The following is a 12,538-nucleotide window of genomic DNA, read 5'->3' as shown; positions in this document are numbered from 1 at the left end:
TTAGTGTGTGTATGAGTATGTGTGTATGAATCTGTATATGAGTGTGTATGAGTGTGCGAATGAGTATGTGTGTATGAGTGTGTTTATGAGTGTGCGTATGAGTTTGTGTATGAGTGTGCGTATGAGTTTGTGTGTGTGTGTGAGTGTGTGACTCTGAGATGTGCTGGAGCCCTGATACTGCGGCACCTCCCTTGGGTCTAATTAGCCCGCCGCCGCGCTCTGTTTTGACGGTTCCAGCACAGCGGCTCTCATTTACATCCAACAAAGGATTTCATCTCCCCCTCCTCCTCTCCTTCCCCCCTTCCTCCTCCTCCTCTCACTCCTTCTCCTGCTCTTCCTCTCACTCCCCCCCTTCCCCTCCTCACCCTCCTCATCCTCCTCTAACTCCTCCTCTCTCTCCTCCACCTCCTCTTCTCACTCCTCCTACTCCCCTCCCTCCTCCTCTCCCTCCTCCTCCTCCACGACCTCCTCTCACTCCTCCTCCTCCTCCTCTACCTCCTCCTCCTGTAGAAGGAGCAGTACAGATGGCAGTGTGGTTAGATACTGAGCAGAAACACACAAACACACTAGGGGTGTAGCGGAAGTCACGGTTCGGTTCATACAGCGGTTCAGACATCACGGTTCGTTACGAGTTTGGTACAATGAAGGGAACTACTGTACTACTGTTAGTGACTGGGAAACCGAAGTTTTCCCACACTTGCGACGTCAATGAGGCAGGCGGGTCCTCTAACTCTTGTGGGTCGCCGCCACTCGCCATACTTGTCTTAAGTGCTGCTATCTCTGATAGCATATCGGAGTTCGCGTTCTGCGCACGCTCGAGATCTTGCGGCCAAGGGACGTAAGCCGGAAGTAGAAGGAGACGGTAGTCGTGTTGTTGTCGCCATAGAAATATAAACAATTCTTATTTATTTATAGATATAAATATTTAATTATTTATTTATCCATTTATGGTTGTCGCCGTCGGAAAACGAGAAAACGGCGATGTATTTAAAAAGGTGACGCAGAAGATGGAGGAAGCCGGTGTCATGCCATTACCCCCTATAAGAGTGTATCATCATCAACATGCATTCAGTACACACTATGCTTCGATTTCACCCGAGTCTGAATTAAAAGTACATGTTTTCCTAAACGTTGGTCATCAACAAGGTTTTAAACTAGTAACTTCGGCCAAAACTGTCAAAATATATATTTTTTTCTTCCGACGTGTTTACGATCTTTATTCATTCATTGCAACACGGCCGAACTGATGGGGATATTCGCTGATATTATGAATCTGAAAGACTGCGTCGGGTTCTCCGACTTTCTGGTAAAAACAAAGACTCTTACTGTGCGTTCACACCAAAAGCTGTAAAGCGTTTTGAGCGATAAATGCCCATTTACTTTCTATTAGACATGAGCGATAAAGAGATAGGAGCGATAAAACGCTTGAGCGATAGCTTTAAAGCTGTAAAGCTGTAAATGAGAGTTGAAAACAGCTCAACTCTATGTAAATGAGCTAGTAGCGTTTCGGCTGTAAATGACGCCAGCCAATCGGAATGTAGATGTCTCCCGCCGGCGTGGGTCCCAGTAAACATACGCGAGAACTTTAGTTCCTAGTTCCTACCACACATTTGTTCCTTCATCATGGTGCGTGAGAGAATAATTGCGGCTATTGCAGGGCATCGTATTTGTCCGCGATTGCATAGCCAACGTGGTCTTATTATAGCCCGATCATTCACTAAAAAACACATAGAAAGAATAAAGCATCCAGCATATGATTTCAACAATGTATGAGGGCATACGCAATCCGCATTACGCAAAAGGGATGGTCGCACAGTGGAATGCTGATGGAAACCAGCGGACGAGTGGTGGGTGGAGATGTGCGCACATTTCAGAAGCAGGGAGATACCGCACAAAAAAATATTTCTAAATTGTCAGTTTGCTGTGTGTCTGCCTTGCACAAATGCTCCCGTTGAGCGGATCTTTATAAACATACACACACACACACGCACACACACAGACACGATAGCGATCAACTAAGCTATGATCTAGCATACAAGCAATCGCTCGCTCATAAACAGGTCGCAGCCTTTCCATGCAGAAACCATGTTCTCAGGGGTGGGGCCCACAGGCGGACTTTATTTCAATGATAATTTATCCCTTTGGTGGCTTCGGGTTAGGATGCCTCTACGCGCCTAGCTCCACGACGGCTCTATTTGTACAAAGACGGTTGAGCTGTGTCTGATCAAACAAGCACCTTCCAGCAAATCCACAGCGAACTGGATCATGGTTAGCGGTGTGTGCCGAGGACGCCTGATGGCTGCTATAGCCTGGGTACTCATGATATGAAATAAAACAAACAAGCACAATTAGTTCTGGGTTCAGGTGTCCCCTATGCACTGTTGTGTTTGATCTCTACCTCTGTCGACGTGGCGGCAGCATTTCTGCACCGGTGCCAAGTCTTCCTAACTAATTGGCAGGGTGTAGACAGGTAGAATGTTTCCACATCTCCACTCTCCCATCTACCAACCATCTCCTGTCCTCATCCACTCCTCTCCTCTCCTCTCCTCTCCTCTCCTCTCCTCCGTTCCCTTACCTCTCCTCTCTTCCCTTACCTCTCTCCTCTACCCTCCTCCCTCTCTCCTATTTTTTAATCTCCCCTCCTCTCCTCTCCCCTGCTCTCCTCTCCCACATCTATCCTCTCCTATCTGCTGCTATCCATCCTCCCTTTCTCCTCCATTCCTCTCCTCTCCTCCCTTTGGCTCTTCTCATCTCATTTGTATCCCCTCTATTTTCTTCTCTTCCTCCCCTCTCCTCTTCTCTATTACCCTTCCTTCAATATCATTCGCCTCTCCTCCTCACCACGTCTCTTTTCATCTCCTGTATACCCTCCCTACCCTTCCTCTCCCCCTCGTCTCCACCCTTCTACCCCGTCTCCCCTCTGCTCCCCTCCCCTATTCTTTAATCCCCCTCCCTCCTCTCTATTCCATCATCTCTCTTGTTCTTCCCAACACCCCGGTCACCAGCGGTCTCCCCTACAACAGAAGCTGCTCTCTGAGAGAGAGAGAGAGAGAGAGAGAGAGAGAGAGAGAGAGAGAGAGAGAGAGAGAGAGAGAGAGAGAGAGAGAGAGAGAGATTCTGCAGGCTATCTCATATTAATGGATTCAGGCTGATGTTTCTAAAAGCTGAAGCAGAGCCCAGAGGCTGAAAATAAACCATCAACGACAAAGAAAAGAGTATATCTATCTATCTATCTATCTATCTATCTATCTATCTATCTATCTATCTATCTATCTATCTATATGTTTAGGTATATAGTATTATAGATGGATAGATATTATCTATCCATCATCCATATATATGTAGATATATAGTATTATTGATATATGGTATTATCTATGTATGTATGTATGTATGTATGTATGTATGTATGTATGTATGTATATGTATGCATGCATGCATGCATGCATGCATGCATGCATACATGCATGCATGGATGGATGGATGGATGGATCCATCCATCTATTGGTAGCTGGTAATTCCTTCTATTTATGTCTGGACTGTTTCTGACCAAGTTCCTCCCCTGTCCCTCTCACTCTTACTCCCACCTCTCTCTCTGTTGCTGTCAGTCCCAGACAGACGGACAGACTTTGTCAGGACATCACAGTTTATTTACCACCAGTGATTTGTGTCTCGTTGTTTACCCACAGCCACCAGCTTCTTTATAATTGTTTTTTTGGCACAGTTCACCATTATTGGAAGCAGGGGCGTTGTCCTTCTCCTAGTGGAGCTGGGGTCTGCTCTCCTTCCTAGTGGAGCTGGGGTCTGCTCTCCCTTCTAGTGGAGCTGGGGTCTGCTCTCCTTCCCCTAGTGGAGCGGGGGTCTGCTCCCCCCCCCCAGTAGAGCGGGGTTCAGGCTGTGTCTGATTAGAACCCACAGGGGGTGGCTGTGTTCTGGCTACAGCTAGCTAGAGGGTTAGGTCGGTCGCACAAAGGAAAAGCGGCAGAATGTGGGGATACTTGTGGCTACACCGTCTGAGATGAGCAGCGTGTGAACTAAAGGGGCCCCAAGGAACCCCCACATAGGCTGCTGCTGAATCAGTGAACCGATCAATTAACCTAATCAATAATTTACAATTTGAACAATTTAAGAAAAAGAGTGGATGCATGAACGGACTGATGATAATAAAGTTTTTATCTATGTTTAAATGTAGCACAGGTTTATCACGGTGTTGAAAACATGAGACCTTTGTAGAACATGAATGGTTGAAACCAGAACCACCCCGATACCAATCTCAGCCCCAGAGGTAAACAATGCTAGAGCAGAACTAACCACCGTTTAGACTGCACAACGCCTGACACCAGAGTGGTCCGGTTGATCCAGTAGAGAACCTCTCCATGTACATGTGTCTGCAGATCCCAGCCACAGGATTGGTCCAAATACATTAACCAAAGAAAATAAAATGACCAGTTCCTCCAGATTACAGCTGGTCTTCCATCACACTTCAGATGTTAATCTCAGACTTTATATCTCACCAATATCTCTGTGCCCCCTGCAGCTGTTTCCATCATGAGACACAGTGCGTCAGCCTTTGGATTTGCTGTAAGTATTATGTCACTGCTATGATGTCACGCTAATATGTGACTATTAGAATGTCACTGTTACGATGTCACCATGATGATGTCACCATTAGGATGTCCCTGCTAAAATGGCCGCCGTTATGATGTCATGTTATATTTGATTTCAGCACTAACGGTATGATGTCATGTTGAGATGTCACAGTTACAAATACACCAATTAGAGGTCACTTTTAAATGCCACCATGAGGAGGTCACTGTTTTAATGTCACCATTAAGAGGCCACTGTTATGATGTCAGCATTAAGAGGTCACTGTTATGTCACCATTAAGAGGTCACTGTTATGATGTCGCCATTAAGGGGTCACTGTTATGATGTCACCATTAAGAGGTCACTGTTATGATGTCACCATTAAGAGGTCACTCAATACGTTTACATGCACAGTTTAATCCGATTAAAGCCATAGTTGCCGGCTATGCTCCTCAATCAGACAACTGCGATTGTCCAAGTATACATGGCGGTGAGAAAATTTAATCATTGGCTGAAGCACGTCAGTCCCCGGCACGATAGGTGGCACTGTACCCATTGCAACTAGTGGTAATAGAGCCACCGGCTGACCTCTTTTCCTCAACAGCAACAACAAACTCGGGCGGCATTCAAGAAAGATGTTTTGGGTCTATGTAATTACTCTCCATTGTTCCGACCTCTGATTAACCCGAAAAATTCCCATTGGTCCTAGAGCCCCCTAGTCCGACGTTCCTTTATTTAAAAAAATAAACCCTCTGCTCCGACATCCCATTGTTCCGACCATATAGGCTTTTGTGGATCACCTCCCATTAGATCTGGATCACCAATAAAAAGCAAAATTATTTTTCTCTAGCCTAATAACACATTTCAATGTTCTCTGCCATGTGTCTGCCTGGAGTCCGGCGGCGGAGCCCTTCCGGCGGGGGTCCGCATATGGCAACAATCCCTTTCTCCTCCATGTCGCGGTTCAATCTTGACTTCAGAGAGTCAAAGCCAAAGTTCCTTTCCCCCAATTACTTCTTAACCATGGCCGAGATAACCTCAACTACGAGTTTTTACTTGTTGTGGGAGAACCGGAGAGTCAGAGAACCCGACGCAGTCTTTGAGATTCATAATATCAGAGAATATCCCCGTCAGTTCTGCCGCGGTGCAATGAATGAATAAAGATCGTAAACACGTTGGAAGTAAAAAACATTTATTTTTACAGATGTGCCTGAAGTTACTACTTTACAGCCTCGTTGATGCGCAACACTTAGAAAAACAAGTACTTTTAATTCAGCCTTGGGTGTAATCGAAGCATAGATTGTGCTTCAACCTGCACTGAATGCATGTACGCACGGACAGGTTAAGATTTTGGGTCGCTGCACGCATTTTTGAGCATGTTGTGCTGCAGCAAGTGATGGAAGAGGTTGGTCGTACTCTACCCTTTAGTCGCGACAGATTTGAAGCACTCTCTACAAAAAACCTGATTCTGTCATTCGTCAGACACCTGGTACCCAAAACATTTCCAAACCATGGAGCCATTTGTCTTCTGCTTACATACAATCTCCTCCGTGCCGCGTTTGCCGGCGGACTCCATGTTTCGCGCCGTAGGGGATTTTAAAAAGTGACGTGAGTGGAAGGGGGGCAGGGTCGTGTGTGAGCCGGAGGTAGAGTGGGAGAGAGATAAGCAGAGTTACGAAATAGCAGGCGGCAGTCGCGGTTCGAAACTGCTGTTATTTGGATGAAATATGCTGTACTTTCAACGCAAATCAAACAATATCGATGTTGACAATAGCGTCTCGTTCCATATGTCGTTTGAAAAAATATCGATATATTTCAAATGTCGATATATTGCCCAGCCCTACTTCCAACTCACAGCCCCAAGAAAAGATCTCGAGCATGCACAGAAGGCATTAATCTCATAGTCTTAATCCCGATTTGATTAGATTTTAGTCAGACTAAGGTTTATACATCTTAATAATCCAATCAGGTGTATACATCAGACTAACTAAATTCGATTTTCTTGAGTGTCATGTAAACGCACTGACTTTTATGATGTCACCATTACAATATCACCGTTATGATGTCACTGTTACGGCGGAACGATAAACATCACTTTGTAATACTGTAATACTTATTTTTGAAAATACATTATAATATATTCCATTGAATGGACAATATTGGAGTAACACTGCCTATATCTCTAAGAACCCCCCTTTAGTGTGAGGGCCCGACCAGAAGTAGGTCTGATGGCTGCAGTCAATGATAAAGTGACACAGCGCCGTGTGTGCAGGAGAGAGGGTCAGAGATCAAAGGTTAAAGGTGGTTGTGTTGTTGTGTTGTGTTGTAGTTTGACGCCCTGCTGGACGTGCTGTCCTCCATCATTGTGTTGTGGCGCTACAGCAACGCGGCCGCCGTGCACTCGGCCCACAGAGAGTACATGTGAGTACAGAGAGGACTGCACTGTTCAGTTCACATGTTGACATCACTGTTTACATACATGTACTGTATGTCTTAATCAGACCCCTCCCGAGCACCACTGGGAGGTCTGATTAAATCCCAAAAACTTGGATTCTCAATATGTGAATGAGAAAATGGTGTACGTATTGTGTGTGTTTTTATGTGTGTGTCCTTATGTGTCTATGTGTGTCTGTGTTAGTGTGTGTGTGTGTATGTGTGTGTGTTGGTGTGTGTGTGGGTGTGTTGGTGTGGGTCAGTGTGTGTGGGTGTTTGTCTGTCTGTGTTGGATGACCTGCAATCTCTTCTGTTACGAACTGGTAGGGGCGTGTGGTCTTAACCAGCTCTGGACAACCTCTACATGGTTTCCAAGGCGATCACACATCAAGTTGAGAGTTTGCTTCTGTGTGTGTGTGTGCCTTTCTCTCCGTTTTGGGTTGCCCTGGTTACCAAGCCTGTGGTACAGCTGGTAATTCAGCATGGCCGTACACACACACACACACACACACACACACACATACACTGAACACACACACACACACAGACACACACACAAACACACACACACACACACACACACGCACACACACACTAGGTCTAGGGTGAGAGGTGAGGTTTCCCTGCAGAACGACTCCATTAGATCAGATCAGCTCCACTTAAGGCTCTTTCCTCCAATCAGATCTACCTAGTCAAACTGACAGACAGACACATAGGGAGACAGGCAGACAGATGGACAGAGACTAAGACAGACAGAAAGACTGAAAGACAGGGAGACGGATAGACAGGCAGGCAAACGGCTGGACTGACGGACACAGAGAGGCTTTCTGTCCCTCTCTTTAATGTCACCTGGACCTTGCAATTTTACACACACACACACACACACACACACACACACACACACACACACACACACACACACACACACACACACACACACATGCCACACAGATACAGACACCTTTACAGCCTTTTGTGTGTGTAAGGTGAGAAACAATTTGCATCCTGGAAAACAGTGATGCATGCTCATCAATGGAACAGTGTCCAATAGATGAGTAGAAAGTGTGTTTATGTTTGAGTCTGTGTGTGTTTTGCATGCTGGCCTGATGTTGAATGTGAAGTAGTCTTTGGTGTAGCAACCTGCTTACTGTCAGTTTGTGTTGTCTCTCGCCACTCAGAGCATAATCCTGTGGGGGTCTTCATCTGTGTGTGTGTATGTGTATGTGTGTGTGTGTGTATATGTGTGTGTGTGTGTGTGTGTGTCCACAACAGTATCATAAATATTGTGTGAGAATAAGGGCGCACTCACACTAGGCCATCTGTACCGTGCCCAAGTCCGTTTCACACCTGTAGGCTGTGCTCAAGTCTAGATCGTTTGGCTAGTGTAAGCACGCCAACCGTACTCAATTCCACTTTAATTCCGTGGCCTGAGCACACTTGGGAGAGGTGTGCTTAGGCCACGGTACAGATGCTAATGAGCCAACACGCGCACATGCACGGCTACGCAACCTGAGCTGGATGACGTATAGTCCATGCGACCCTTCTTTCCCATTAAACAATTGCGGTGCGATAGTGAAGTTGACTTTTTGATCAAAAATACCCCGTTCGTCACAGCGTGGGCTTTCTTGGTTCACTGGAGAAGGCGGGGCTGCGCACAGAGTCTAGACCTCTTTAGAATAATTTGCACACTCCCGAATGTTTTTATTTTTTTAATGAACGAAGACACCCGCATGCAAGAATGAGTTCACGTCTGAGTGTAGGCTACAAATGCTACTATTTAGTGTGCAAAAAAAAAAAGTGCAAAAACGCCAACATATTCTTTATTTTGCTGACCACTTATTTTTTATCCCTACAAAATCCTTTTTCAGAACAGTTCCTCTGCGTCTCTCTCGTAGATCACACCATCTTTCAACATCTTTGTTTAATACGACTACATCACCTTCTCTCACATGATCAGCAGCTCGTGTATTTCACTCTTTCCCAAGTTAACTGCTCATGATCATATGGCTGCGTTGTCTCTGTGGAGACAGCGCAGCAACACCACTACCCAAGCCCACCCCCCCTGAAACCATGGAGCCGTGGCATTTACAACAGAATGAAACCCAATAAACCACCAATGTGTGCAGGGTCCGGGAGGGTACCGACTAGGTCGCGACCATAAAAGCGTTGGGACCCTTTTTGCTGCAAATAGGTCGCAACCAACCAGAGGTATGGCTGAATGAGCGACCTGTGGCAGCCAGCCATTGTCTCCATGGCTGCTGTAAAAAGCAGCTGTAGCTGGCTGCTTTCGGTCGCAACCCAAAGCCTATGTTATCGGTTAACATCTCATTGAACAGAATAAATATACGTGCGTCAGTATAGTTAAAACATAGGCCTACATAAAATAATATATTGGTTAGATGTACAGTATGTAGGCCACGATAGGCGTGTTTATTATAATTAGTAATACAGTCATGGATTATATATTAATAGTTGATTAACAATTGTATGACAGTTTACAGTTGTTTTGTCATCTGTGTTGATGTGCCCACTGATACAATTGGCCACTCCTACATAATGAGCATTTCAATGCCTTACAAATCAGCCCCCTCCCCACAAAAGCTATATATTATTGTGTGTACGTTTTTATTATACTGACAAACGTATATTTAATCTGTTCAATGAGATGTTAACTGATAACATAGGCATTTGGTTGTGGTAGCAGCCATGGTGAAAATGGCTGGCTGCCGTAGGTCGCTCATTCAGCCATACCTCTGGTCAGGGGCGTAGGAATGAGTTCAACATTGGGGGGGACACATATCGGAAACCTGACAGATCCGTTAATGGTTTGAACAGAAATATGTCATAAATTAACTACACTGAAAAAATTCACAAATATATTTTATTCTACTAAAAAGATAAATTTGTAAATGTAAAGGAAAACACATTTTGAATGGCAGTAATGAACTGATAAATATCAAATCAATTCTTTAATTGCTCAATCATCCAGTTTTTTAGAATAAGAAGCGGTGACAAGACGCTGTGTTGCGCTTTCAAATTAAAATAAAATATTTTTCTCCCCCGGTATAATTTTTAGGTGGGACAAATGCGCCTGTCTCCAATATTGGAGGGGACACGTCCCCTCCGTCCCCCCCGGTTCCTACGCCCTTGCCTCTGGTTGACCTATTTGCCGCAAAAAGGGTTGCGACGCTTTTATGGTCGTGACCTAGTCGGTCAGCCTGCCAGAGCCAGCCGATACCATCCAGGCGTCGCAGCCCGTCATTACGTCAAATAATTATCATACCATCGTACTAAATCATAGTAAAATGTTAAAATGAAAGAGGCCGATTGGGTCAATAACTTTGACTAAAAGAGCAAAAATATATCTGACCGTGGAAAAATCGAACACCCACCCTCTTGATTACCAACCTAGCGTCACTACCGCTTGTACCACTGTGGCATTTACCTCTAATTGTTACACTTATATTTAACTATATAACTCTATAACGAAGAACTTTGTACATGATTTACCTTATTAGCCTTAAAGACATTTAACAAAACAAGTAGGCTATATATAATATATAAAATACATTATTTGAATGCGCCCCAAATTACAACTTATATATTTTATTGATACTGATAGAGCAACGATTTCATCATTTTAAACTGTTATTGAATAGAAAAATATTAAAATAATATTAGCAATAAAGAGCTGTAGGTAGCTTTCGCCAGAGAGCATGGCTTTCTGGTACTTCAACTGTCGCAGAAAAACGTTAATAACTTGCAAATTAACTGATTAACGACCGCCCATAGACTTTGAGCGACCAAGCCAGCCAGCGACAACAGCGACTGAAAGCAGCCAGACCAGCGACCAATGCGACCTACGTCGCGACGCACGTCGTTGGCCTCTCAGAGAGCTCGGTCCTACTGCCGAAACGGGCGAAAACGATCCGGTTTCATTTTATGCGGTTCAGGAATATCTCTGTATATCTCCTCGCTACGGAGGAGGGGTGTGTGTGTGTGTGTGTGTGTGTGTGTGTGTGTGTGTGTGTGTGTGTGTGTGTCTGTGTGTGTGTGTGTGTGTGTATTGTATCTGTGTGTGTGCCTTTCCCTCCGCTGTTGGTTGCCCTGATTAGCTTCGAAAGCCTCAAAGCCTATTGTACGTAATACATGGCCACACGCACGCACGCACACACGCACGCACACATGCACGCACACACAAGCACACACACACACACACACACACACACACACACACACACAAGGTTGTGCACAGACAGTGTCGATGCTTGTCTAGGGTGAGAGTTGAGATTTCCGTGTAGAACGACTTCATTAGATCATTCTGCCCTCAAAGAGCTCCTGCTCCTCCAATCAGATCCAACAAGTTAGAGACACACACACACACACACACACACACACACACACACACCCCTCCTCCGTAAAAAGATGATTCAGACTATTTGTGGCCCTGAAGGTAGGTTTACACTGGACTGTGAGGCACAAAGGCCCTGACCTCTGGCCCCAAACATACACTTACTAACATACGTACACTTACAAAAAGACACACAAATAAGGGCAATTACCGTATGTGTGAAACTATTTGATGCTGCCTTCCCCTTGCCTGACATCACAAGACCAATTCACAAATGCAACAGTCTGCAACTTCTCAGTTCATTTTCAACTCAGAGCGGCACCATCTTGGTTGCTGATTAAAATGCCTCAACGTGCTCCCATATGCCCCACCCCTGGATCACATCTGTCTGAGTGGGAGGGGGGCCAGATACATGTGCCAGAGCAAATAAGACTGAACTGGTTCACAGGCTAGGCAAACAGTCTTGTGTGTGTAGGCTTACAGTGAGTAACAGGTTTACGTGATGCTGTTCTGCATGCAGGTAGCGGTGTTTGTCTTAACAATGTGCTAACTCTAAAACCCTTGTGTCGTCTCCCGCCACACAGAGCGTGCGTCATCCTGGGGGTGCTCTTCATCCTGTCCTCGCTTTGCATTATGGGAAAAGCCATCCACGACCTGGCAACCAAACTGCTACCCGAAGTGGTGAGTTATGATGACGGTGATGATGATGACTATGACTATGATGACAATGATGATGACGATGACGATGACAGTGATGACGAATACGATGACGACAACGAGGATGATGATGATGATGATGATGATGATGATGACGACGATGGGTATGAGTAGAGTCTAGTGGTTAGGAGTGTTTGACTCCCGGTCCAAAGGTTCTGGCCTCTAAAGTCAGTAGTCCAGTGGTTGAAGCTGCCCCCTGACCCCCACCTGCTCCTTAATGACACCCCTCACTGAAGGTCTTAGGCCCTGTCCACACGGGCGAAAACAATCAGAAATTTCTCCGTAATGATGGGCTCATTGCAAAAACGCATCTAGCTGTAGACACGCTGTAGTACATATTTGAGGCCTATATGTGGCGCTGTTTCTCCACCCAAAGAAGAAGAAGACAAGGCGGAGCATGCGCATCAAGCCTGAGCGCTGTAGCCTTTGGTCTGTCAAAGTCGAGAAGTAG

The 12,538-nt window shown here is 45.4% G+C and overlaps 1 protein-coding gene across 1 annotated transcript in view; it reads left to right on the top strand.

Moving 5' to 3' along the window:
• Window positions 1-12,538, top strand: part of LOC307074126 (transmembrane protein 163a) — a gene marked incomplete at its 3' end in the record, with an annotated part of 28,940 nt that overhangs the window by 4,433 nt on the left and 11,969 nt on the right. The window contains exons 3-5 of the mRNA XM_079734136.1: window positions 4,538-4,581; window positions 6,916-7,007; window positions 11,955-12,051. Coding sequence (XP_079590262.1) covers window positions 4,538-4,581; window positions 6,916-7,007; window positions 11,955-12,051 — 233 coding nt within the window. The remainder of the gene's footprint in view (window positions 1-4,537; window positions 4,582-6,915; window positions 7,008-11,954; window positions 12,052-12,538) is intronic.

The sequence above is a fragment of the Pollachius pollachius genome, assembly GCF_949987615.1.
Source record: "Pollachius pollachius genome assembly, chromosome: 4".
NCBI classification, from domain to species: Eukaryota; Metazoa; Chordata; class Actinopteri; order Gadiformes; family Gadidae; genus Pollachius; species Pollachius pollachius.
Note: the sequence above shows the minus strand (reverse complement) of the source record. Positions and strands in the feature narration are given on the sequence as shown.